The sequence below is a fragment of the Ammodytes marinus genome (assembly GCF_949987685.1).
Source record: "Ammodytes marinus genome assembly, chromosome: 4".
NCBI lineage: Eukaryota > Metazoa > Chordata > Actinopteri > Uranoscopiformes > Ammodytidae > Ammodytes > Ammodytes marinus.
Genome location: NC_137233.1, coordinates 18724860 through 18752194, shown reverse-complemented (window position 1 = coordinate 18752194; position 27335 = coordinate 18724860). Strand labels below are relative to the sequence as shown.

General features: G+C 42.1%; 1 protein-coding gene across 1 annotated transcript in view; it reads right to left on the bottom strand.

The window, feature by feature from the left end:
• The window catches only part of col7a1 (collagen, type VII, alpha 1), a gene marked incomplete at its 3' end in the record, with an annotated part of 60317 nt that overhangs the window by 1586 nt on the left and 31396 nt on the right, over window positions 1-27335 (bottom strand). Inside the window, exons 52-110 of the mRNA XM_080026571.1 lie at window positions 26831-26866; window positions 26575-26619; window positions 26374-26445; window positions 26183-26227; window positions 25745-25780; window positions 25512-25553; window positions 25320-25400; window positions 25150-25185; window positions 24967-25002; window positions 24499-24579; window positions 24326-24361; window positions 23946-24017; window positions 23746-23790; window positions 23303-23338; window positions 23173-23208; window positions 22556-22660; window positions 22403-22468; window positions 21941-21976; window positions 21795-21830; window positions 21658-21705; window positions 21509-21544; window positions 20480-20605; window positions 19654-19863; window positions 18997-19032; window positions 18835-18879; window positions 18243-18359; window positions 18079-18150; window positions 17903-17947; window positions 17056-17091; window positions 15525-15560; window positions 15381-15425; window positions 15242-15274; window positions 15058-15120; window positions 14877-14912; window positions 14640-14720; window positions 14398-14466; window positions 8407-8442; window positions 8131-8190; window positions 7951-7995; window positions 7823-7858; window positions 7175-7210; window positions 7021-7080; window positions 6801-6926; window positions 6130-6201; window positions 5859-5894; window positions 5691-5750; window positions 5543-5587; window positions 5007-5042; window positions 4840-4875; window positions 4457-4513; window positions 4282-4353; window positions 3663-3738; window positions 3519-3550; window positions 3323-3403; window positions 2063-2116; window positions 1743-1796; window positions 1586-1648; window positions 1442-1504; window positions 826-942 (exon numbers count right to left, since the gene is read on the bottom strand). Of these exons, the coding sequence (XP_079882697.1) occupies window positions 826-942; window positions 1442-1504; window positions 1586-1648; window positions 1743-1796; window positions 2063-2116; window positions 3323-3403; window positions 3519-3550; window positions 3663-3738; window positions 4282-4353; window positions 4457-4513; window positions 4840-4875; window positions 5007-5042; window positions 5543-5587; window positions 5691-5750; window positions 5859-5894; window positions 6130-6201; window positions 6801-6926; window positions 7021-7080; window positions 7175-7210; window positions 7823-7858; window positions 7951-7995; window positions 8131-8190; window positions 8407-8442; window positions 14398-14466; window positions 14640-14720; window positions 14877-14912; window positions 15058-15120; window positions 15242-15274; window positions 15381-15425; window positions 15525-15560; window positions 17056-17091; window positions 17903-17947; window positions 18079-18150; window positions 18243-18359; window positions 18835-18879; window positions 18997-19032; window positions 19654-19863; window positions 20480-20605; window positions 21509-21544; window positions 21658-21705; window positions 21795-21830; window positions 21941-21976; window positions 22403-22468; window positions 22556-22660; window positions 23173-23208; window positions 23303-23338; window positions 23746-23790; window positions 23946-24017; window positions 24326-24361; window positions 24499-24579; window positions 24967-25002; window positions 25150-25185; window positions 25320-25400; window positions 25512-25553; window positions 25745-25780; window positions 26183-26227; window positions 26374-26445; window positions 26575-26619; window positions 26831-26866 (3465 nt within the window). The remainder of the gene's footprint in view (window positions 1-825; window positions 943-1441; window positions 1505-1585; window positions 1649-1742; window positions 1797-2062; window positions 2117-3322; window positions 3404-3518; window positions 3551-3662; window positions 3739-4281; window positions 4354-4456; window positions 4514-4839; window positions 4876-5006; window positions 5043-5542; window positions 5588-5690; window positions 5751-5858; window positions 5895-6129; window positions 6202-6800; window positions 6927-7020; window positions 7081-7174; window positions 7211-7822; window positions 7859-7950; window positions 7996-8130; window positions 8191-8406; window positions 8443-14397; window positions 14467-14639; window positions 14721-14876; window positions 14913-15057; window positions 15121-15241; window positions 15275-15380; window positions 15426-15524; window positions 15561-17055; window positions 17092-17902; window positions 17948-18078; window positions 18151-18242; window positions 18360-18834; window positions 18880-18996; window positions 19033-19653; window positions 19864-20479; window positions 20606-21508; window positions 21545-21657; window positions 21706-21794; window positions 21831-21940; window positions 21977-22402; window positions 22469-22555; window positions 22661-23172; window positions 23209-23302; window positions 23339-23745; window positions 23791-23945; window positions 24018-24325; window positions 24362-24498; window positions 24580-24966; window positions 25003-25149; window positions 25186-25319; window positions 25401-25511; window positions 25554-25744; window positions 25781-26182; window positions 26228-26373; window positions 26446-26574; window positions 26620-26830; window positions 26867-27335) is intronic.

Sequence of the window (27335 nt, the reverse complement as noted above, 5' to 3'; positions counted from 1 at the left end):
TCCTGTCATCAACTCTCTTTATTTACTCGATTATACAGCAGACAAGCCAGTCAAACGCAGGACCCATCAGACTGCTATCCCCAAAGAAATACAAAGCAATCACACAAAACAAGCATTCAGGTGAAGAAGAAAGAGGAAAACAAATGAAAGAGAAACACAAAAATACTATATTCTTTTTATCTGTCTATATGTGTCTAACGTCAACCTTTAGAGCTGTCAAAAAGAAGAGTTTATTTTCGACACCAATACACCACTGTACAACCCTGACTGCTACCATTGCTGTGCCTTCACCATGACACTTTTATATATTCTTGTTTTCATTATACAGTATTGTTCTTTGCCACACCATCTCCATCATATCCGTGCACGATCATAATTGATGGTGCACCCGTTTGTCTGGTGTAACAGGGGATTGGAACGTCTTCATATCTCATCTTCTCTTTAATAGACCTCTGCTCCCACGGATAAAACATGCAAGCAATGTGTAGATTTATCCAAGCCTGGAAATCCAGACCTGCCACTGGCAAAATTTAAAATTTGCTCAGTTTACTGGTCGGGCACGAACCAATAGAGCTGATTAATAACTACGTATGTCAGAAAATTCAGAGCTGCCAAACAAATCGTACTATCTGATATGGGCAGTTGTAACCGGATGACGACACAGTGCTGCGTTTGCGCCGTCGAAGTGGTGATAGTAAACAACAAAGATGGCTGCGGACACGTTGTTTGAAACGGCTTTGGCCTCGACACTTAACGATTTGGAAGACGGCTCTCAAATCTTTCATTAGTAAGAAGGCAGACATCGTGAGAAAACAGAACAGTCACCTTCTGTCCCTGAAGCCCCTCGGGACCTTTAGCTCCGGCTGGTCCCACAGAGCCAGTGACACCCGCCGCCCCGTCTACCCCTCTGGGACCGGGGGAACCAGGGAGCCCAGATGGACCCTACATGGAGCACAGAGAGGGTTACTCATCAGTCAGTCAACTTCTCCTAGAGTTGTATAAGGATGAGCGCTGTACATCACATTGATGCTACCTGCTGCACATGGAGATGCAAAATGTAGCCTCCTTAAAAGGTCACATATTAAGCTCATTTCTAAGGTTCAAAATTGTAATTTCTTTTTCCTACAGTAGAAAATGTTCTTGGCATAGTTTAAAAAAAAAGCCTTTATATTTCTCACAGTGCCATAACCAAATATCCTCTTTTCAGCCTCGGTCTGAAACGCTAAGTTTTAGAGCCTGTCTCTTTAAGGCCCTGGCTTCCAAAAAGCCCAGTCTGCTCTGTTTGGCCCTGAATCTACCTGCCAGATAGATATATGTTAATTTTGAAAACCTGTGAAAAAGTGCATTTTGCATAATAGGTGACCTTTAATATTAGAACAGTCTACTTTTAGATTCCTACAGTATATGCACACTCTACTGAAGTGGAAGTTAACAAACTTACCCTTTCACCTTTGTCTCCCTGGGCTCCTTTAGGTCCTCCAAGCCCGTCAAAACCACGGTCCCCCTACACAGACAATGTGAAGTGGTTAAGCTTTGCATACGGGCCCAGTTTAGATACAAAGAAAAGTTACACAGCAGCACATACCTTGGGACCGACGATTCCCTCTTTTCCGGGGGTCCCTGAGGGCCCAGGTGGTCCGAGTTCCCCCTGGAAAACACAGAGGGCATGTCTTTAAGACGCATGCAGAGGAAAAGAGCACGCAACATGGTTCCTGTATTTCTTCCACAGACATTAGTCCTACCTGTTCGCCTTTTCTTCCTGGTAGGCCAGATCTTCCATTAGTACCAGATAGCCCCTGAACACAAACACAGTTTCAAGAACTTCCCCACCATACAGTACATCGCCCATAAATGTGTGACTTATTAAGCCTATTAAACTTAAACATATAACCAAAGCAAAGTGATACAGCATATAATACATTTATTCTACTAGCGTCAGTGAAATGCTGACACACTTCCATTTATGTGTTCATTATTTGAAATGACCCAGTGTCAAAATCTCAGTCCGTATGAAACCCTTTTTTCTCTTCTCACATTGTTCAGTCTGTCTCAATCATCCCACCTTCTCTCCTTTGGCTCCATCGCTTCCACATGCCCCCTTGGGTCCCCGGTCACCCTGGAAACACACATGTTAATCAGTGACAGAAACACATGAAGATGCTTGTGAGACAGAAAGAGACAAAATGCACCAAACCAGACAGACAGAGAGCTCATCAATCTGCTGACAGAGCGTTCTCTCTCCTGCCATTCAGGCTGAATCCGTGTGCGTCATCACTTACTGTACACATGCAGGCAGGCACACACACACACACACACACACACACACACACACACACACACATACACACACACAAAATACATACTCACACACACAAAAACACACACACACACACACACACACACAAACACGAAAACACACACACTAAAACACAAACAGAAACACACACACAAAAACACACACACACACACACACAAACACACACTGAAACACACACATGTGTACATGAACCACCGTGGGTAGCAGTTCACAAACAGCAACGGATGTGATGAAGAAGCGGATGCCATTTTCCAGATTATGGGTGTTCAGTGCTTAATGACACTTAAGAGCAAGATAATTGACAACCGCCGATGACTCAGAGGGGCTAATGTTCCAGTGCATGCATGGTTTGCATCCCACGGAAGGACTTTATATAGTTGTACCTTTAGAGAGATGTCTGTGGTTGTTTCTGATGCTGTTTGTGGGTTTATGAGTAGCTATATTCTCTCTGTACTTCTCTTCCTGCTGTAGTCAGGTCTCTCTCAAAAAAGAGATTTTTTATCACAATGATTATCTGATTAAATGGAGGTTAAAATAATGAAATTGCGCCCCCACCTAGGGTTGCTCATATGATAGGCTGAGTGATTCAAATATAATTCAAATAAATTAATAGAATGAAAGACAGAAAGAAAGAAAATGGAAATCAGGCAGAACACCAAACACATATGCACTGGTATTAATCATTATAATGTTAGGGTGAAAGCAAGCATTCTGAATGGACATAATAGGCACACTTTGTATGACCTGCAATCATATCAATTGTATGCTATTACTGTAATGAGTTGTGACCATCATTGCGCGCCCCTTGAAAGATGCCTCATGGTTGAATCCCCACAGAATGGAAAAACACTGCCTCAAGCATGCATGCAAAAGTACAAACACACACACACACACACACACACACACACACACACACACAGGCACGCACGCATGCACACACACACACACACACACACACACACACACACACACACACACACACACACACGCGCACAATGAAGATACCTTGATTCCTCTCAATCCTATGACACCAATCTCTCCGGGCTCCCCTTTGCGCCCCATCAGCCCATCTTTTCCTGACAAACCCTGGAAGGAGAAACACAAATCATCCCTTATTCTGTCAACTAAAAAACTACACACACACACACACACACACGCACATTCTGTATTTCGATGGCAGTAAAAAAAAAAAAACACACACCAATTCCCCAGGTACCCCAGGTTGGCCCGCTTCTCCCTGCAGAGAGAGAAAAAGCAAATTACAGTAATTAAAGCAATGAAATGATTGCCTGCCATTCATCACTAGACCGATCTGATCACAATGAGTATCCATGCTGAGTGTCACTTGCCTTCTGTCCACCAGGGCCACGGGCACCTGCAAATCCAGTGGATCCTCTTTCTCCCGGCTCCCCCCTCAGACCCTGATGAAAATGCACACATTTACACAAAACATAGATTGAATCCAGTGACATCTTAATTTGTCTTTTGTTTACTGCAGCACCAGAGTATTGTTTAAATGCCATATATTCCTTTTCCTAAATAGTTGATGCTAAAACCTGCTTGACTGTCAGATCTGCATTGCTAATGACAATATTGTATCCGCCCCTAATCGATATTAGATACTGTTAAAAAGAAACCACCTGAACCTGAAATGTAAGACTCATTCATTCCCAACGTTTTGCTGATTTACTTCTCCTTGTAGTAAGTGTCTCTGCTTCATATTAGTGAAATAGTGTTGATAGATTGAAATAATATAACATGCGTTTTGAACTTTTGGATGGATGGAACTAGCAATGTTGAAGATGTCACGTTGGGCTTTTCGGAAATTCAGATGGGCATATTTAACTATGTTCTGCCATTTTTCTTCAAATACTTCGCTGACTTTACTATTTTTCAATAAATAACTATTAAAAAACACATAAACACATTATCATATATGTTCTGGCAAGACTAAATCAATGTACCTGCTCCCCTGGTGGGCCATCTTGACCCTTCAACCCTTTTTCTCCCTGCCCGCCTTTGGGTCCCCTGTCACCCTAAAAAATGGAACAAAAAGCAAAATCAAATGTACAATGTAAAAGCCAAAGTGGATGTTTTTGCTGTATTGATCATTTTGACCCATGCCAGGTGTTCACTGACTGTTTCTCCTTTGGTGCCCTTGTCTCCAGGAGCTCCTCCCACCAGCACCGTGTCCCCCTGTGAGTGACAGTACACAGCTGTAAACATCTGGCCTCACCCCAAAAACATTGACACACACACATTCTCATCCTGTCTAGTATGGCAGCTCATTAACATTGTGTGTTCATTCATATATTCCTCTTGCTCTCAACTGAGTAAAAGAGCTCTTTCAAAAATCAGCCAACACAGACACAAACGTGCCTAATTTTCAGCCATTTCTGTCAATCACTCTTTAAAAATAAAAGCGAGAGAGAGAGAGAGAGAGAGAGAGAGAGAGAGAGGGAGAGAGAGAGCAAGAGGGTGAGCAGTATTCGATCACATCAGATATTTATAAATGCACACACCTTCTCTCCTTTGTCCCCTTGCAGCCCGATGTCTCCCTAAAATAATTGAAAGAAAAACATTCCAAGCAGGTGTGTGAATTTAATTCGCTACTCAACATGAGCAGGGTGTGTGGGGGACGCACTAGCAGAATGTCATGTATGAATGGGGAAAAAGGAATGGTAATCACCTTCTCTCCGCGAGCACCACGGACCCCTGCAGGACCCTGGTAGACACACACACACACACACACACACACACACACACACACACACACACACACACACACACACACACACACACACACACACACACACACACACGTGTACAGTGTATGGCTCCACACTGAAAAACCCATCAGGCATGTTTATAAATCTGACCAAGTTTTCCTTTGGTCAGACAACAAAACTGAAATCCTAATCCTGCCATGACTCATCTGAATAAACAGTGCGTGCAGGTTGAATGGCCTTAACATGAAACACTTTATAATCTAAAAAATATATTTTACCTTTGTAAAAGAAAAGAAAAGAAAAAGAAGCTCTTCTATAATGTATGCATGTGTTTTTCCCTTTGTGCCGCTGTACAGTCTGCCTCCCTGGTGATTCAGGCATTTTGAAAAACACAAACATCCTCGCTGAGTTCCTTAAAAGCTTTGGTGAAAAGGCTGCGTTGCTGTGGTACGTCGTGTTCCTAGAGCGTGATGAATAGAAAAGGAAAACACTTTACCGATCCTCCTCTCTCCCCGTCTCCACCAGCACGGCCCTCCTCTCCCTTCAGACACAAATACACGCTGTTAGTTTCCATCATTCAGAGGCAAGTTACACATTAGATCAACATCTTCCATGATACAGTGATGAATCCCATCTCATCTTACTCTGGGCCCTGCATCGCCTCTCTCTCCTCTAGGACCGGGCACGCCAACGCCCACTTCCCCCTGACAAAAAGAAAAATAACACGTACGCCCTTCAGAAATGAGCATTTACACACACACACACACACACACAGGTAGACCGTTATATGTGTTGGCTTCAGTGACAGTCACCTTGTCCCCTTTGAGCCCGTTGGTACCAGGAGAGCCCTTGAAAAAAAGAAATTATTGATTGTATGAATCATAACATCTATTGTCGGTCTTTTCAATTTTTCTTTCTCAGAACAATACGATTTTAGAGAACCCATATAACAACTTAAGAAACTTGTCTACAGGCAGTCGTCCAACAACAATGTAGAACAGGATTAAAATCAAGCCTAAACACGGTTAGTTGAAACTATAGCTACTAAATCAAAAGTGTAATAACAACAGGATCTAGACTCACTGCCGGTCCAACAGGTCCAGGAGGGCCGGGGCCTCCGACATTTCCTGGACGGCCTGCAAAGCCTTGGAGACCCTGAAAATGAGAGCTCAAGAGTTAAGTACCATACCACAGAGTCATAACATTAACAACACTTTTCATTTGTCAGCGCCTTTCAAGTCACCCAAGGACACTTTACATACACAGATAAAATAGACATCAAACACCTTTAAATAATACACTCATGTTATGTTATACACAAAAGATGAATCAGGCATATGAATATACACACACGTAATATTAATAACAGTATCAAAGGGAACAATGGAGGAAGAAAATATAAAAAGATAACAAATAAAAATAAATGAAAAATTAAATGCGTTTACAGAAGATCAGGGAATGCAGATCGAAAGCTGTGTGTTTAGTTGAAATTTAAAAGAGCCAACTGTGGTGCATTCACGTAAACTCTGAGGTAGAGTGTTCCATAGTTTAGGGGTCGGCCACACTGGAGGTGACGCGAGTGGAAAGAAAGTCGCTACCAGAGGAACGTAGCGGGCGAGCAAGTGTGTAAGGGTGAAGAAGGTCGGAAAGAGAGGGAGGTGCCAAGCCATTGAGCGATTTCAAAAAGAGAAACACTGAAACTGAGTAGAAGACTTGAAAGAGTCCAGTTATGTGTATTGAGCAGCTCCACTAACCCTCTCCCCTGTAGGCCCAGGAGCTCCGGGTTGTCCAGTCTCTCCTCTCAGACCCGGCGGTCCAGTGTTACCTGCCTTCCCCAGTGGGCCTGGAGGACCAGCTGGACCGGGGAGCCCGGGATCGCCCTGAATATGAGTCACAGTTAGATGTGTTACACCTATGGCAAAAACCTATGACAAAAACTATCTGATCAAAGAGGTATACCACATGGTTTCTCACCTTTAAACCTGCAGGCCCACCCAGACCAGGTGGACCTGCCATTCCTATGCCCTTTTCTCCCTGCAATGCACATATTAAGCCATAAGTGTCAACAATATTTGAGAGGGTTAGACGATTTAAGTGAAATGAATGAGGAACATGACTCAAAGGTCACCTTATCTCCCTTTGTCCCAGGAGATCCCTGCATCCCCTGCATTGAAAAACACATATGAAGGTTGTGAGAACAATATACTTATTGGGGATTTCTGAAGACCCATACCAATAACATATCATTGGAAATGAAAGAAAAATATCTATGTATCAGATTTGTATTCATTTGAATGATACAACACAATGAGGTAGCTTTTTTTAAATATAGTAACACATCTTTGCAATCCTCCCTAATATCTATTTGGTGTCCATTATGAACCTGGTGAAGACAAGTTCGGTTGTCGAAAAAAAGAGTTGACATTCTTTGTTGACCTATAGAGATGGACTTAAAGCTACTTTGAGAAATGAGGTGAGTTACAGCCACAAGACTGGATACATTAACCTGTGTAATCACGCCACTCGCAACACAGGTTGAAGTAGGACATGGTAACATAGGTAGGGCCAGTGAAACGTTGGACCATTTGGAGCTGATTGGCGCACACAGTTCCTCCTAGCACACGCTAAATATCAACATGCTGCACATAATAACGACTTCATTATGAAATTCTGATCTGGATGTGTGGTGCTATATGAACACAACCAAACCACATTCAGACATATATCACATGCATTTTAAGTTTGAAAAAAACACAGTGGGAGCTGATTTACTTACATCTTCTCCCGGGTCTCCTGGTTCACCAGCCTCTCCCTAGCATGACAGCAGATGACATGTTGTCAAGATGTTTTTATGTTAGCATTAAATGTATGTGTCGCTCAGCTCTGCAACATGACGGTACTCACTCTCTCGCCTCTGATGCCAGCAGCACCCTTGTCTCCCCTGTTGCCCTGAGAGACAGCGAGTATCACACAGTTTTAATGAGAAAGCACTTTGACATTTTCTCACACCGTCTCGTGTCACGGACTGAGAGTGACCCCTCCCCCCCCCCCGCTCAAGAGCAGACAGTTTTTGGTCAGGCTCACCTTTTCCCCAGGGACACCATTCTCTCCGGCTGTGCCTGGCAGTGTTTGACCAGCAGGACCCTGGATATAAATCATAAGCAGGAAAAAAAACTGTGATCTGTTTTGTTCAATAATTAATATATGTTTTTGCCTTTCATTTTGAGTCCAGGCTGCATTGAAAGAGCACACTATGCATCTACTCTACATACAATACTTTTATTGAACATATCATTGAGTACAAGGAGAATGTCATAAATGGTTAATGGAGCCACTATAGTGTTAATGACAGTAACTCACCCTCTCTCCTTTGGTTCCAGGGGGTCCAGCCACAGCCTGAAAGAGTGTGGGAAAATGGAGAATACAATAATTATTACCTGTGCGTCGTAGTATGGGTACTTGTCAACGCAGCCGTAAATGTATACTTTAAAAGCATTAGTATTCAAATATCAATTTGGCTCAACCATTAGATTTTCAGCTCTCAATGATTAGGTGCTAACCCCCTCTCCCCCCCGGCTCACTACCTTTTAAGGCCCCTAAGGAAAAAAAATTCTCGAATGATAACAGAGGGATAATGTCTTCGACAAGGACAGCCAGCTAATGCAAAACTCCTTCTGCTTTACCATTCTGCTGCACGAGACACAAGGTGTATGAACAATTCTGATCCGACATGACATAACTTAAAGAAAATAAAACACAAGACCATGAAGCTTAATTAAAGGAACATTTTGCAGATTTTGTCGCTCAAGGTCCCCACATTTTTCTGCCCTATAATGACAACTTCCATAAAAGTTGTATGTAAAAAAATTAGAAAAAGAAACAAAGCAGGAGCCGTTTCTATTTGACTGGCAGAGATAAAATGTGTATGTTTGCGTGTGTGCATATGTGCGCTTGTGTGTGTTAACAGGTGGTGGAGCTGCAGAGCAGATGGGCAAGCGTTGCCTGGTCATTTATCAAACTAGTGAACTCACTGACTGACTGTCACTCTATCTCTGTCCAAGGTGCTGAACCTGAGGCTGTCAGCAATGAGGGAGCTAAAGCAGACACTCGTCACTTCTGCTAGACAACGTTTGAAAAAGCAGGTCTGAGAACTTGACCAGCAAGATCAATCTTTGTGTCTTTTTCTCCACTTTCCCAACACCTTCTACCTGCAAATATAAACCACTACAATGTCAACTAGAAGCTCCTCGCAATCACAAGTGTAAACTGTTTAAAACAAAAAAGAGCATAGCTTAGCATTCGGCTTCTGAAACTACTGAAAGTGAGTGTAAATATAGTACACTTATAATTAGTTGGTACAAATTACAATCACACTAGACCAGAATCCGAGGATACTAGACTTGAACAGGAGACTGAAAAGCCAATCTGCAATAGCCGATGACCACACAAGACAAAGCGCTGTGAACTGGTACCATGTATTTTTGATACAACAATTTTGAATATAACAATATACAATATGCGACCATAGGCTCAATTTACAGTTACATTTCACAACGATATAACACAGTTTTGTCATTCTCTTTGGTTCAAACCATTGAGCTATTTTCAAATAATACAAGAAGTCTGATTGGGTTCATCCTAATAAAGGGAATTCAAAATCTGAATAGTCTCTATCTGGATCCAGGTTTAATATTCTTACTCTACTAACTTGATTCAATCTTAAAATAATTCACCATTCACTGCATAAGCAATATCAAAATCACTGTGACCAAAGCAGAATAATACACAATATCAATAATATGAGAACTCAGTCCATACTCAGTCTTTCCACGGAGGTAAGTATCTTTTCCAAGTCAAATCAAAAAAGGGTAAAGCTAGAGTCTGGGATTTGTAGCTGTGCAAGTAGTGTTGGGAGTTGATTGTAATAGTGGTGCCGGCTTTGAGCAGTTTATACCCTATCGCCGTGGCAGGAAAATCATACGGTTGGCAGTTCTAGGCTCTGAGCTCTTCAACTCAAGGATCTGGGGTTTTTGTCTGGGTTGATTGGATTGCCATCAACTTCAAATAAAAAAGATAATCAGATTGGCTGTCCTTTTAAGCTTGTTTGTCATCTGGGTTACAATAGTGCCTAGTGGTTAAAACACATACCATAGGCTGGGATTGCCGCCTTCACTGGTTCTACCCATACCCCTCTTTCTGATGAAAGTTACATTATGATGAACTGAGGAAAAAGTTTCCTTGACACATTATGTAAATGCTTTTAGAGCTACACTTTGTGCACCCTGCCGTAAAGAAAATGAGCATCATGACCCTAAATAGCTATTTGTGTAGCATCACAAACAGCCACCTGCTGCCACACATTTGGTAAAACGCCTGTAAAGGCATCATGCAGAGTAATATGATGAAGCTGTCCCCACACCTGTATAAGAGAGCCACTGATTTTGTATCAAAATGCTTAAAAATCGAGTCAACAGCTGGTGTGTGTGTGTGTGTGTGTGTGTGTGTGTGTGTGTGTGTGTGTGTGTGTGTGTGTGTGTGTGTGTGTGTGTGTGTGTGTGTGTGTGTGTGTGTGTGTGTGTGTGTGTGTGTGTGTGTGTGTGTGTGTGTGTGTGTGTGTGTGTGTGTGTGTGTGTGAGAGCCACTACATGTCAATATCCAGACTCCTGTTTGGAATTACAAAAGCCTGTGCCCCAGGTTGCAAAGGGGATCAGCAACAGGAGATTAGAGTATAGTGCTTATCCTTTCATCAGATTAGGTCAGATGCAAGTATAGGTTATTATAGCTTAATAAATGCTATATATGATTACATTGGTCTGAATTGTGTTGGTGTCCACAGCGTAATGACATTGATATTGTACAATAGATAGAGCATGATGATGATGGGATGAGCCCTGCATACAGAAAGTTATCAATGTATGTGAAATTTTGTTTTGCTCAATTGAGATCCTCATCTGTAGAACTGCTACAGACAAGGGAAGCCAATCTAAAGTAACATAGTTCTGCACTCTGCAGTCGTAGAGCATGCAATCTCATTTTAGTGTCGGTGTTTCCATTTGAAGACCAAGTAGCGCTGACAAATAACGAGTGAGTGTCTTTTGCACCTAAAATGTTGAGGCTTGTTTATTTGTCAAGAGAAAGATTTAAGTGAAACATTAAATCCATGGTAAATGGATTCATGGGTGTGTTGATCTGAACATGGGAGCAGCTGCACTGGAGCATCGAGTTCATTCTCTGACCATGTAGTATTAGGGGCCACTCACACTAGTGCCGCGGCCCCGTGCCAAAGCTCATTAACATATAGTCCATGAGCCAGGGGGGTTGATCGGTATCATCTGGGGGGCAAATGCTATCATTGTTTTTTGGCAAGGTGTAAACCCCTAGTACTAGAAAAATCACGATAGCAGTGACGGGTTGGTAGCGAAATCACTTTTTTCAGCTCATGAAGTTACTAACCCCCTAAGATAAATTGCGTTTTTTGGATCCGGTGTATATCTGGTTTAGGCTCATGGTAGGGATATTGTACATATTCTGTAATATGATGCTTGGTATCACTGGAAAGGGGACCTTTGAGGCTTTCATTTAAGCCCAATACTGAATCTGTCTGACAAACACAGAGGTCACATGACTTCTTTAAACCAGAAATATAACACATTTTCTCACAAGTTCCGCCAAAACAGTATGCTTTCTTTCATTCCTGTTGAATGAAAGAACACCAGGGACACAACACTCAACAACGTCAGTACTCAAGGCCCTCTGATGATTCAGAAAATGTATAATATACCCATACTATTTATTTGTGAGAGGTGATTATGAGCCTTAAAATAGACTTGTGCAACCAGCACAAGTCTTCAAAATAGAATGGAGTGGATAGAATGGACAAATAGGGAGCCCTATTAGTCCAGCAGATATCTGAATGCATTTTGCTTTTTTTATACAAACATGAGCTTTGGCACACTGTTAGAGCATGCCCTAAGGAAGATTTTTGGCTATAGGGCCATTGCCAATTTATCCTATGGTTGCTATGGCAATCATTTAAAAAAATGGCCGCCATTTGCTGTTATAGTATCAGTAGCTTGGGCACAGGCGGCGTTCCTGACGTGAATTTATTAAGGATGCATAGTCCGTTAACGTCCGCTGCCTTACTAGTCGGCACCAGAATTGCCCACCACTTGGAATTGTAGCTACATAAAATGTGTGAGAATTAACGTGTGTGTAGGCCTAGGTGTGGGCTAAAAAAAGAGGGAGAGAGCTAAATTGGTGAGCGCAGAAAGCAAAGCAAAAAGGTTTTCGTGTTTACTCACGTTCGTCAGCTGATTTTTTTCTTTTTCCTCCCGTCAGCTGTCATAACTGCCTTTACGCATGGCGTTGGAGACGCACCCAAAACAACACACCGCGGCCCGGTGATAAGGAAACAGTAGCCTACACTAAGGTTTAACAGGAAACTTTATAAAGACACTTAAAAAAACGATCTCTGCCCATACAAAAAGTTCTGACTAGGATTTGATGGAGCGATCGATGTGTATAAAACCATCTGGTACGTATGGTCTGATGACGGGCCGTTATATTAATAATAAACAGCGTGCTGCACAAATATGAGACTGTCCATCGCGACCTATTACGTCAAGGCTATACATTTAAAAAAACAATAGTTTAAGGATTCTCGTTGCTCTAATGTGGAAGTGGAATATATGATGCAAATTTGGCCGGATGAAAATATTCACAAACAGTCGTATAGCCTACAAGTAGACTACGCTCCAAATCCTTAACGCGCACAGTGACGTAGGCAAGGTGCAATCGTGCCCAGGCCACGAGCAGTGTGACCACGGGCCAGTGGGGGGAGTGGGGAGGGAGGAATCGTGCTGAATCTTCCTGCAGCACGGAACAGGCAAACGGCCCTAGTGTGAGTGCGCCCTTACATGATGAGCTCTAAGAGTAGTTGGAACACAATGCTCAAGGGCATTTCTTTGTGATGGTTGGGAGCATCAATGTACCCGTCAAGAGTGTTCTCCAGGCTCTTTCTCGTTACATCCACGGATAAATTCCCCAAATTAGTTTCTGATCCGCCAGGGTTTTATTTATGTACTGTATCACCTTTTTCTAAATGAATTGATGCAAGACAAGAGCAGCTTGTACCACTTGCACTGAACAATTTAAGTAAGAGGTACGTAGCCAACCCCATCCATCCATCCATCCATCCATCCATCCATCCATCTTCATCTACTCTACTATAAGGTGCCGGGTCAATAGCTCCAGAAAGGACCATTCCCCGGGCCACATTAACCAGCTCTAATAAAGAAAAAAACATTTTGGCCGCTTGTACCCTTGATTAGATATTTTGGTCAGGACCCAACCTTCATGACTAGGAACAAAGATTGACATGTAGATCGAGAGCATTGTTTCCCGGCTCAGCTTTCATTTCGTCACAAAGCTGGGTTAAAGCCAGTGCAAAACCGCCACCGCTTCTCCGATTCCGTTGAACTCCTTCACCGTAGAAGACAATCCATTGTTTTTCCTCAGACCTCTGATGTGAACTTCACACTCGGCCGTGAACCGAATCCAATGAGTGCTGAAGGTCACAGGCCGATGATGCTATCAGGACCACATCATCTGCAAAAACAGCTATGAGATTCCTCAGCCCACCGAACTGCAACCCTTCTCCTCCATGACTATACCTCGTTATCCTGTCCATGAATATCACTGACATGATTGGTGACAAAAGCACAGGCCTGGCGGACACAGCTCTCCCTTTAGACGTACAGTGATTGCATGGCTCTAAAAAGTGACCCCCTCACCCTATAATTCATAAGCACCCTACCACAGCATCTCCGAGAAGAGAGAACAGGTCCACAATGATATGCTGTCACTCAATTATAATATGTAACAAATTAATTATGTGTTTTCATTGTGTGTACGACAATTTTCAAATTAATTGTCATTCATTAATTACTCCAAATCTGACTTTCCCATTGTATTGGCTTTACTGGATTTAATCACAGGCTACTGACAGATCCCTTCATACACAGTCTGGCAGAAAGTACTTATTCTGTTGCTTTCTCTTTTGGATTGCTCGTCATCGCGGTTTGGTTACAGGCAGCCCCAGCCTCGGGTGGACAAACAACAGCATTCCCTGAAGAATGACTCAAAAAAAGAACCACCTAGTGTTGTTCATCAGATAAAAAAAACCTTTGCGATAGGAAGCTAATAATAGCACTACAGAGATTTTTTTCAATTACTTCAGGCTGCAAAATCAGTCTGCAGCTGGGATCACATCCAATAAAAGCAACAGCAAAAACAATTTCATTGACTGTCCTTTCAGCTGGAGGTTGCTCGGTAGAGACAGTATATTCTCACCTTCCCTGGGGGGCCGCTGTCTCCCTGCTCCCCCTTTAAGCCATTTTGGCCTGGAGGCCCAGCAATGCCCTGAGGAGCAAGTTACACAATGATTACACACAGGTTGACCTTATATAAACAGCACAGAGCACACCTCATATGCAGTCCACTGTACATGAATACAAACACACACACACACACACACACACACACACACACACACACACACACACACACACACACACACACACACACACACACACCTGCTTTCCTGGTAATCCATGTATTCCTTCTTTGCCAGGGATCCCATCTCTACCAGGGACTCCCGGTTTACCCGCTTCACCCTGAAGAGCAGCAAATACATCATTGTATATGTGTTTAATCAAAAGCATTTTTATTGATATGCCTCACATGCCTCAGGCGGAAAAAGCATATCTTCAATTTGACACTTCCTCACTGTGCAGGAACAGTAGCAGCCAGATCAGGGATGGCATACTTACCACCTGCCCTGATAGTCCCGGTGGGCCCTGTGGACCCTACAGGGAGAAATAAATACAGTTGAATGAGGGAACACAATATACACACACGAATGATAGTTTCTTTTTTGTGAATTTCTTGAGAAAAAAATGTGAAAGCAGTTGTTCACTGAGGTAGAAGCTGTGAATTATGGGGAAGACTTACTACAGCTCCTGGTGGACCTACTGGCCCAGGCAGACCTGTGCTCCCTTGGGCACCAGGAGGACCCTGCAGGTAGGAGGAATGAACTCACACTTCAATGTCTTCAATGTCTAGAATGTAATGTGACTAGATACTAAGGCAAAGACATCATATGTCTAAAATATGTTAAACACCACTGGTGTTTTACCTTGACACCAACACCTGGCTCTCCTTGATTACCCTGTAAAAAAATATACTTTTTAAGACTTTGTCCGGCAAGCAACACACTAAATACTTTCAGTGTGCATGTGGTAACAGGTAGGCACACTGAGATAGTAGACACTCACCTTCACGCCTGCTGGACCTGGAAGGCCGTTAGGACCCATGGGGCCCTAATTAAAACACAAAAACACCAACATGTAAATGTCTGCTTTCCATTAGAGTATGTGGATGGGTGTGTGTGTGTGTCGCTGTGTGTGTGTGCTACTTACAGTTGGCCCCCTTACGCCAGTTTCTCCTGGGGTTCCCTAGAAGCAAAATTACAAGTCATATACACCGTATTCGTATCTTAAAATACTTAGTAGAACTGGACACAGCACACATTTAGGAATATATAAGGATTATGTTGTCATTTTTGGAAAAGCTTATGTAAATTTTTGCTGAGATTTAGATGAAAGGACTGATCCAATGTACTTGTGTTTGTCATTCCATATGACTTCCTGAAGCCTCTGCTGATTGCCTGGCAATCACTGTGATGACAAAACTCCAGGAAGTCACTGTGCACATCTAACACATAGTCCCGTACATGACACATGCTTAAATGTATTTTACGCATGAATGTTTATAAGACGGAGCCCATTAAAATGTAAAATACTTTACATTCTTTATATGCACTCAATATTGGACAACATGGGGTTAACATACTGTAAATAATACACAGACGTGGGACTGACTCACATGACCGTCTCTCTAGGAGACACACACACGTATACAAACACGTAAACAAATGACTCATGATGACGACAGGGAGGACAACACAAACACAGAGGATCAATAGTGTCAACAAAGAGAGACTCACATGGTAAGCTCTGAAAAATCAGTACAATGAGAGGGATAAGCACACAACAGATAGCAGGCACAGCTGCATGCATGATAAGCAGACTCAAGCGACTCGACAACACAGGACTTTTTCGAGTAAACTCAATTTAGTATTCCCTACTATTGTTGTACATTGGTTCCTGGCGAGAGATTCATCTCAGGATGTCAGCTGACTTTCTTTCATTTCCTTCAACAAATATGTGGTGTTGTTACATACTTAAAATTACACTTTAAAACTCGGCACAAGTTTGACACAGATTATTTGTGGACAAGTGCTTCTTAATTAATATTCCATAATAAAGCGATCATGGTTCGACTTCCCGCTGACCACAGCTCCCTGAATGATATTTAAAGCTATAATGCGTAATGCACTACTGTTGTCCCCATGAGGAATTCAGAGTTCAGTTGTAATTACAACAACACTGTCGGCACATCTACATGAGGTAAGCCTTGGGTGATTTTATACCTCCTGCTGTACTTCAAGGTTTTTTTCTTAGCAGTAAAATCAATATCTGAAACATTTCGTGGGTGCTTCTTGAGCTCCTGCGCCAGTGTCAGGGGGTGACACCAGTTTGTAAACGCTACCATACTGCAAAATACAGAGAGAGTTTTGAGGAGCTGAAAGTCTTAATCAACTTACGCACTATAGTTTTATTTAAAACCTTGATATAAAATCAGTGAAGTGATGAAAAACAGTGTGTGCATACCGTTTATGGGTTGTTCTAGTCTCCTATTGTTAAGCACCCATACATTATTAGAGCTACTTGCTGTCTAAGCTAAAGTCTACAGACATCTCTACAGCTTTGGTCCATTTCCCCCTTCTCCCTCTAGTATCCGATACCAGAGGTACAGGTTCTCCCAGCCCTCCCTTCTCCACAGCTCAAGCATGCCAGCAGCAGCAGCAGCAGCAGCAAGGGAACCTACCGGTCTGCCTAGAACTCCTGGGAACCCAGGCAAGCCCTAAAGAGAGGATGAAAGACAGGGGGAAGGTAGAAGGGGGAAACAGACAACACAGGAAAGGAATTGGACAGAGATTAAGCAAATATGAGGGGAGAGAGAGAGGAAGGTGTAAGCCGCACAGCTGCAAAAAGGTTACTCTCTATAAGTAACCAAGTATCTACCAAGCCTCGGCCCAAGAGCTCCATCAGCTTAGTGCTTGCAGCCAGTGGTTTCCTTTGAAGAGGAAGCCTCTAAGAGAAGGCCCCACTTTGCTTTGAGTTACTGGTTACTCACGGGTTGGCCTCGAGGACCAGACAGCCCTGTTGGGCCCTGCTCCGTCATGGAGGGAAGGAAAACAAAAACTGTGAGAAAGTTCTAAATATCTCTCATGGCGTCTCTTTAGATTTACTCCTGCACCCAACCAAGCATGGCATATCCACTATATTATTATTATCACTATAAAGTATGTTAAGGAACGAAAAAGAAAAAGCTATACGCTTAATGGTGCATAATGTCTTCATTTGCATTCCAACTCCTAGATTAACACATCACAACACTGTAAGTAAATGTAAACATACTTATATAATATTGATTAATATTTAAATAAAAGTTGTTACTCTCGTAAAAAAATGAACACTTACCAAGTTTTTAGATGGAAATATTCAGCTAAATAGTTAGACAAGTGCCTCTAAAGCAGGGAAGTTATTACTGTATCAGGCTATTTGTGAAAATTCCAAAAAAACACAGAAAGAAACATAGAATATTGTTGATTTGAAATGCGCCTTTCTGGTATATAAATTAGCTCACACATCTAGTATGTCTAAACACTCACCGGTTTCCCATCCTGGCCGGGTTTTCCTGGTTCTCCTGGTATTCCCTGAAATAAACAAACCCCCAGATTGCTTCTCATGAAAATGGAACAACAGCAATGAACAACAACAACAACAAATCGAAATCCGATTTTCTCACTTCAGGAGCTTGTGATTATTGCAATATTGTAATCTACACCTGAGAGCCGTCACGTCCTCTTTCTCCAGACTCTCCTCTCTCTCCCTTATCACCGCGAGGTCCGTCCGTACCCTGGAGCACACAGTGAAAGTAGCTTACACATACAAGCAAATGGCAATGGGGATTATGAATGTATTGACTTGTACTATGTGTAAATCCTTTACTCTGTCTCCTTTAGCTCCCATTGGACCTGCAGCACCAGCCTCTCCCTTCGCTCCTGCAACTCCTGGAAGGCCTCTGAGCCCAGGCGGACCGGTCAACACTGACTCAGCAGATGCTCCCTGAGACAGACAGACAGACAGACAGACAGACAGACAGACAGACAGACAGACAGACAGACAGACAGACAGACGCACGCACGCACGCACGCACGCACACACACACACACACACACACACACACACAAATGCCTTTCAACTCCACTCTATGTATTGTGTCACTTATATCTAGAAAAATCAAGAAGGTTTCACTACATCACCAATACTAAGGACTTTTTAATGCGGCCTAAGTTTTTTTTTACTATGACCTGTTGGTGAGATGTGTGATATGTTATGGTTACACTTTATTACTGTGATGTTGTATTATAATATGTGTGATGTTAGGACAGAAGCAGTGTCCTACCATCATGTACCGAAAAACAAATAGCACTAACCCTGGTCTATTCTATTCTATTCTATTCTATTCTATTAAGGTCTCACTACGAAGCTGTTGATGGTTATATTGCATCAATCACAACAAGGACTAGAAGGGGTTTACCTTTTGACCTTGTGGGCCAGATGGTCCTGTTGGTCCAATTTTACCCTGAAAAACAAGAACTTCAGTTCTGTGTGGAAGTGATGGTATAAAACATGAACTTATTTTCACTATCTTAATGTGGAGGACCAAAGCGAACAATGTAAATGTAAGATGAGCACTTACAGATTCTCCTCTGTCACCTTTCTCGCCACCCGGCCCCTGAAATACAGACATACATGTTATTACCACAATCCTGCCCAGGCCACGAAATATATAGTATATAATTATAATATTTTTTTTTATATATATGGTGAATGGTAAATGGACTCGACTTATATAGGGCCTTTCCCTGTTTTTCCACAGACTCAAAGCGCTCTACATTGTTTTGTACACATTCACCCAATCACACACCAATAGCAGCAGCTACCACGCAAGCTAACTATCGGGAGCAAATTCGGGGTTCAATGTCTTGCCCAAGGACACTTGGAAGACGGGGGGTCAAACCACCGACCCTGCACTCCAGTGGCCGACTGCCCTACCCGCTTCACCACAGCCTACTTTATTGTAGGATAAAAAATGTATAATCTGACTGTTTTCGTACACATTTACAGCATCCTACCCTTTTTTTGTGTGTGCAAACAATTAAAGAAGATAGAGAAAGAAAAAAATATTTAAAAATAAAGATACATTTTTACAGATACAGAGAGGAAAAAGTTATATACATACATATACACATAAAAGAAAAACGGAAAAAAGAAAAAAAGAGAAATATATACAGTGTATACATACAGTATAATAATAAAAAATATTTTTATTTTTGAAGCCAATTCTCCTCTTCACCTTATCTCCTGGTCTTCCGGCCTCCCCCAGCTCCCCGGCTCTCCCAGGAACACCTGGTATTCCTGGTTTGCCTGGCTCCCCGGCGGGCCCCGCTGGTCCCTCTGGCCCTCGCTCTCCTATGGCTCTGCCTGTAGGGCCTGGGACGCCCGCAACGCCACGCTCACCTTGGTCTCCTTTACCTCCTCTCTCTCCCTGAGGACCACGCGCACCCTTATGCACAACAGGAACAATGGAAAAGAACACACATTTCAATTTGTACATGTTTTGCATTCAAATTGACCCGACACTTAAATATGCATCCGACAGATCAATACACTGCTAGTAGTGTGCAAGAAAGCTATCACCAGGCATTTTGGGGTCAAAAGACACCACTAACAGCAATCAGTGGCTAACCATTGTGAATAGATTTTATTTTTTTTAATGGATATATTGACACACAAACTGAGGCTTCAAGAAGCACAATTGGACAGAAAATGGGAAGAAATGACTCTACAGGAAACAAAATGATGACATTGGACTCAATAAGTAATAAATAAACTCATCTAGCAGATTGTGAGAATACAAAGGCACTTCTCAAGCAGTTTGTTTTTATTTTTTCTTTCTTCCCATTTGCCAGCTTATACTTGTAGATGTGTTTATATGTTGGGTCAATAAAGATAAAAGTGAAAAAAAAATACAGTATGTATATACAGTATATACAATGTATATAAAGTGTGTGTATACTGTATATGTATGCAACCCATTGTAGTGCACCATCTGGACTTGCTGGTGGCCTTCATCAAGTATTCCGTGTAAGGGCGTCAAAGATGCCCTTAATCAGACTCACATCAAAACCAGATGGTCCTCTTGGTCCAGCTTCACCGCTGTCTCCCTTTGCACCTTTCTCTGCCTTCTGCACTGCAGGAGTCCCTATTGTGTCCTTCTTATCAACAACCGCCTTCAGATCAGACACCTGTGTGGAAGGTGAAAAGGGGAAATGGTTGGCAAGAGCTCCTTCATTTTCAGACACGTGTGGTGGTCTGTGTGCTTTAGACCACAACTAAACACCACATAATTCAGACTCCATCCCAGCATCTGAAAAATTGCTGTTGATCTGTGTCTTTTAAGCTAAATAAGGGCAGTTAAGCAGTCTCCTTTTATAACTATTAAATAAACCATAGACCTCCGTCAGTTATTGTTCATTGACAACAAGCGCCACATGCTGCAGTAGTTTAAAACAACTTGTCGTCCTATTTTTGCCCATAAACTAAAAGCGAATTCTATTTTTGAATTTTTAACCATGGCAACTCTGTAAATCCACTTTCACTTGATTTAAGACGTTTTCATTTACATAGTAATAATAAAGCCATTATGACTAAATCTTGACGTTGTTAATGGTTTGATAGCAAAAAGTGCCAATAAACAGACTAATATAACACTTTGCATAATTTCCAGGAAATTTCGCATTAGCAAGACCATTAGAGGAAAATATTAGTAAGAATTGAGATTAAATCAGTTTGTTTATTTGTATTCAGTAATGATGAAATGGTCATTTGCATTTATGGGAATCTAGTTTGCCAAACGGTAATTTAAGAAGTGTGCTACAAGACACATAAGTGGGGAAATTGGTAATACGCACATGCATTTAAAAACAATGTTCGTTGAAAATAAATTAGTTTGGATTCGGCACAGGCAGACATTTCCATCGCCAAAGGGATCATTAAGCCACAACTCCATCATGTTCAAATCCAATGTAAAGGTGTATCTTCAGCATTCCAATATAACTGCTCATATGATCTTTCTATAAACCTTTCAATAAACAAACATTCTACAGAATCATTTAAATGTAGATAATTATAGTGTGCAGTCCACATACCTGTATTCCAAGGTTGGCCAGAGCTTTTTGTACATCCTAATGAGAGGAATACACAGATCATTTCAAAGAAAGGAAGAGTATTCACAGTAACTATCAATAGTTTTAGTATCAGTCACGGCTTTGTCACATGTGATGTGCTGACGTCATACCACTGCTGTCCCAGGTTTGCCAGGCATCCCGTCTTCTCCTGGGTCTCCCTGAGATAGATAGAAAGAAATCAAAGTGTCAACACCAAACCTTACTCATGCCACACTTTACTTTTAGCAGGGATGGAAGAGTGACTTACAGTGTCGCCTTTAAGGCCAGCTGGACCTCTATCCCCCTACAGCAAATAAAGTTAGATCAGAGGTCAAAAAGCAGACGTTAATGGTGGTCACTTATCTAAGGAAAAAACTGATAATGAATGAGATCAAACAGACAACTACCACTTACCCTGGCTCCCTGGGTTCCCGGGATCCCTGGTACACCCTGGAGGACAGAGTAAGGACAAAGATAAAATCATAAAGAGGGGAGGCTGTGGGAGGGCTGCAGTGGCATACAGAGACAGAAGGAGATAAAAAACACACATCGCTGCTGCTACATGAGGCCATGAGCAATGTTGCTAGGCATAAAATGGCCACACAGGACGGGAATACTGTTTCTGTAAATGTACCTTTTCTAAAATAGGATGCAATGAGAAACTCAGTTCTATGAAATCATAATTACATGCTGAGGAATTTTTTTACAAGTATGGTGATTTTTATCTTCCATTAATGCACACAGCATTCCCGTTGGAGGTCCACACTAGCACACAGCACTGCAGGGAGCGCAGTAATGTGTGTGTAAAACAGTAATAGGCATTTGAAGAATTCAATTAGGAACAATATTAGAATGCAAAAAAAGTCATGCACTCACAGGGGTTCCTGGAGGCCCCTGTGGGCCTGGTATTGGTGTAACTTCAGCTCCTTTAACATACACAACCTAAAAACATGGACATTGCATAAGTAAAAAATACAAACTATAATTTTCATTTAAAATACATTTCAAATGTGTCTGCATCAGTATCACCTGTCCAGGAGGACCAATGCTGCCAGGTACTCCAGGAGAGCCTGCAGGTCCAGAGGGGCCTACAGGCCCCGAAGGGCCCCGCTCTCCTTTCAGCCCGTCACGGCCCTGGAATCACATGCAGTTACACAAATGAGACTCTCCACGTTCCTTCCTCCTGCACTTCAGCCCAGAGTGAACTATAAAATCAAAGCAGGTGGCCGCTGCCACCCCTCCACCGATGTTCTAGATTTTAATTAATATGAATTTATACATGAAAACAGCACTCTGACATTTTGCGCCTCTCTGGAACCCTCTCAGAAGTGGCTCCCCCTTAAAGGCTAGTAGGCTCGATCATTAGAGGCTTGTGAATTTATATAGCTGTTTCTGAGAAGCCTATTGATTCAGCCAGAGCGAGAGGGTGACAGTTACATCAATGTAAGAGCAAACCACAGTTGACAAAGACATATCTGAGGTGGAATGCTGATGCATAACACAATAAAGTCAGCGAGTGCAGGAGTAATACAGAAAGGAGGTGGAGGGGGCAGGACAGTTTGAGTCAGACACGATACAGGATGGAAACTAACTAACGAGCAAAAGAAATAGAGAAAATTATATAAAGGAGATTTGGCAAAACTGACATCTCTTCCAGCTGCTCCTGTTTCTCCACTGTCACCCTGCAAATGACAGACAGCAAAATGTCGGGCTCACAACAGACATAATAAGCACAATCTTCAAACACTGTTTTCTAATGAATAACCAGCCACCAACCTTTCTCCCATCTTCACCTGGCACACCATCCTCACCCTGTAAATCAAAACCAAATGCATTAAGGGACTCTACAGGAGCAAACTGAATAACGGCAGGACTGCTGCAGTAGCACTCAGATAATTCAGTGCCATTACGCCAAGACAGCCATTACGCAGCACACCCCAAAATAAGTGTGCCGCTTTCAAATAGCAGGCATCCTTCCCAGGCAAAAGAGTACGTCAAGAACATTACCAATTAGAGAATGATAGAGGGACGAAACCCAGAAAAGAAAAATGGCAAAACTGGACAAGATTAATATTCTGACTTAACAGATTCAATACTAAAGTATGTCAGTCAAGTTACTAAAAGGATTCTCACTGTGTGTATATATGACAGCGTGTCAGAGTGATTACATTCAAGATCCTGAAGTACACCAGCTGAGAAAGGTTAACGTGAGTAGTTACCGTTTTGCCAGCGGCCCCAGGTTTGCCATCTTCCCCTGCTTTACCCTGAAAGACAACAGCATTTATGAAGATGCACACTTTAGTAAATGTGGTTTAAAAAAGAGACTGAGATGTCTAGAAACATAGAAATATGGATGAGACTGATAGAGAATAAACTTGTGCGTGCGGTGTTTGTGTGTGCGGTGTGTGTGTTTACTCACGGGAGTCCCTGCAGTGCCTGGAGGCCCGACCAGTCCTCGCAGGCCCTGTTCCCCTCTAGGTCCTGATAAACCCTGATCAAATGAAACCAACGCATGACAGTTAATGATTTAATCCTACTTTTATCAAGACTTAATAGTCAATCTAACATTATAGTCTCCTGTGATACTGGAATAAAACACGATTCCCTGCAGTGGGCTTATGCAACTGGCAACTGGAGTGAAGGATGAATTTTACCACCTCCACAGTGCCCTCTGCAGCATGTACAATTGAAGTGCACACGTGTGGTTGAAATTCTATCACAGAAGTGTTTTTAAAAAAATGCATTAAATACAGAATTTAGTGATCAAAATCACACCTAGAAAAAAATGAAAAAACTCACATCTCTCCCAGGATCACCCTGTTTCCCAGAATCACCCTGTGACATAGAGAAAGAAAAGAATAAATACAACAAAATACAACATGTGAACTATACACACACATTCACCTCCAGTGGGGCTCCATACAATCTGTTTCATAGCTTGGTGAAAAGAAGATAGCATTGAAGTGAAATACCCTTTGACCCGCTGTTCCAGCAGCACCTGGTTTACCATCCAGACCAGGACGTCCATCCAATCCAGACGCTCCTCTTTCTCCCTGATCACACAGTGAAGGTTTACGATAAGAACAACTGCATTGAAATTACAACCTGACATGTAACAACGACCCATCCTTTAATAAGGACATGTAATACAAACCATAATGTAATAACTGGTCGATATAATGCTGAACCCATAACCTAATAACTAGTATGACCATAATTTTACCAGTTTTTAAATTTTGGTTTACCTATTACATTTTGGAGCGAGCAACATATTTTTACAAGTGAACCAAAATGAAACGCTAAGAAGACAATGTAAAATGTCTCATTGCAACTTTTGAACATGGAGTTTTTTTTTTGTTGCCAGAATATGGTTCTAATAACACATGGGGTTCGTCCAGTCTGTGACATTGTATGGAACAGTCACACACACACACACACACCTTCTCTCCGGGTGTTCCTCTCTCCCCTGAGTCACCCTGGAAAATATACAGTATAATGTGAAATATTTTAGAAGTGGACAATGCAAGTGTGAGACAAAATGAGCAAATGATACAGATATTTTGCAGATGATCTAGTCATGAGCATTGAAGAAAGAGAGGCAAAGGGCAGAAAGCAAAACTCACTCTTATGCCTGCAGGCCCGCGTTGTCCCTCTGGGCCCTTTATGGACAGAAAACAACAGAGAGAGAGAGAGAGAGAGAGGGGTCAGCGCACATATACATACTGTATATGCACTGTGGCTTATCAAATGCTCACGGAAGCATTTAGAAATTGCAAGAATGAGGCAAACTCACTCGTAGGCCCACGGCTCCGGGGATCCCTGCTTCGCCTTTCTGACCTTTGCCGCCATGCTCTCCTGGGTCGCCATCTTCACCCTGGGAATCAAATTGACATGGTGGGGTTTTCAGCAACAACTTTATTACCCTCTCATTTGAATACTGGGCCAGGCCTTATTGCAACTCACGAGGCAAATGTGCAGCACATACCTTCTCTCCTCTCTCTCCTTTCAGCGTGCCCTGGCTATCGGCCTGTTGTAGAGAAATACAAATACAAACGTAAGATTACACGCAGCGTCAGAATTGGGTTTTAGGAAGTCCATTCAATGGTGAGAAATAGGCGCTGAAGACGGCAGTTTTCCCAACTTTGGCTTATTTTGATAACAATTGTTTATTACTGTATTGGTTCATTTTGTTTTAACTGTACAGTGTGATACACTCACTATTTTTCCGGGTGGTCCTGGAGGTCCTTGGGGTCCCTTGAAGAACAGAGTGACATATGTGACTCTACTATAAACAGATAGATAGATAGATAGATAGATAGATAGATAGATAGATAGATAGATAGATAGATAGATAGATAGATAGATAGATAGATAGATAGATAGATAGATAGATAGATAGATAGATAGATAGATAGATAGATAGATAGATAGATAGATAGATAGATAGATAGATAGATAGATAGATAGATAGATAGATAGATAGATAGATAGATAGATAGATAGATAGATAGATAGATAGATAGATAGATAGATAGATAGATAGATAGATAGATAGATAGATAGATAGATAGATAGATGGATGGATGGATGGATGGATAGATGGATAGATAGCCAGCGTGTAAAATCACTTTGTAAAAAATAAAGCAGACAACGAACCAGATCTCCTTTCTCTCCTCTTGCTCCGGCAGGTCCATTGCTGCCCTGTGATTGAAAAGAATAGATCAATAAAGATGCGGAGGATCTGACCTTCCCCGCTGCTCCCGCTATCAAGGCCTCAGTCAATAGCAGCACCGGAGCGTATTGAAAAACTGTCTGTCTTTATGATGAGACAAAATCACATGGCTCACATCTCGCCCGTGCTCTCCTGGGTCACCAAAGTCTCCTTTCTCTCCTGGTCGTCCCGGCTGACCTGCCAGTCCCTGTGTGTGTGTGTGTGTGTGTGGGGGAGGGGGGGTTAATAAAAAGCTCTGAAATGCTCTCTAATCGATGCACCTTAAGTATTGAAGAATGAATACTGGACTGTGTCACATGTGTCACACTTGTCCTACCCTCAGTCCTCTTTCTCCTGTCTTCCCTGGGAGTCCAGATTCTCCCTGATGAAAAAGAAATAGCAAGTTGGAAACAAAAAAGACATTTACAGCGACACATTGAGACAAATCTTTCTGAAATAAACACTTGTTTCACCTTACGATTAGACTGGACACATCAAGATGTTAGCATCAATAAAGAAAGCATATTCAAAAAGAAAGTAAAATAAAAGTGGGAGAATTTGAAAGAGAAAAACGGAAAGAGGAAGATACTCACAGGTGTGCCGTCATCACCCTTCTCTCCTCTGACTCCCTGTAAAACATACGTTTAAATATTTAACAGATTTTAACTGGGATGACATTTTAGTGGCATTATTAGATTTCCAAATCTACAATAGCAAGAAGGTAGAGCTTTAGAATATACAAAGGAGAAGGGTATTTACCTCTAAAATGGCATCATAAGAAAGAGATGCATGTTGGGAGGAACAGAAGAAAGCTTAACAGGCGGTCTGGTCTTTGATTACAGCACCAAGAGCTGCATTGCAATAACAATAACTGCTTGACAGCTTGACTCTTGACGTTCCCACAGTAATATAATGTTTTTTCATTGACAATCACTTTCAGAATTATAGCTGCCACTTCATTTCCCTGTCCATTGACTAATCAGTCAAACATTAATCATTTTCCAATCACTTCAGCACTGAGTAAATAATAATATTGAATGATATAGGCCAGCACTCCTAACTACTACATAGTAGAGCATGCTAACAAGGGAAGGTATT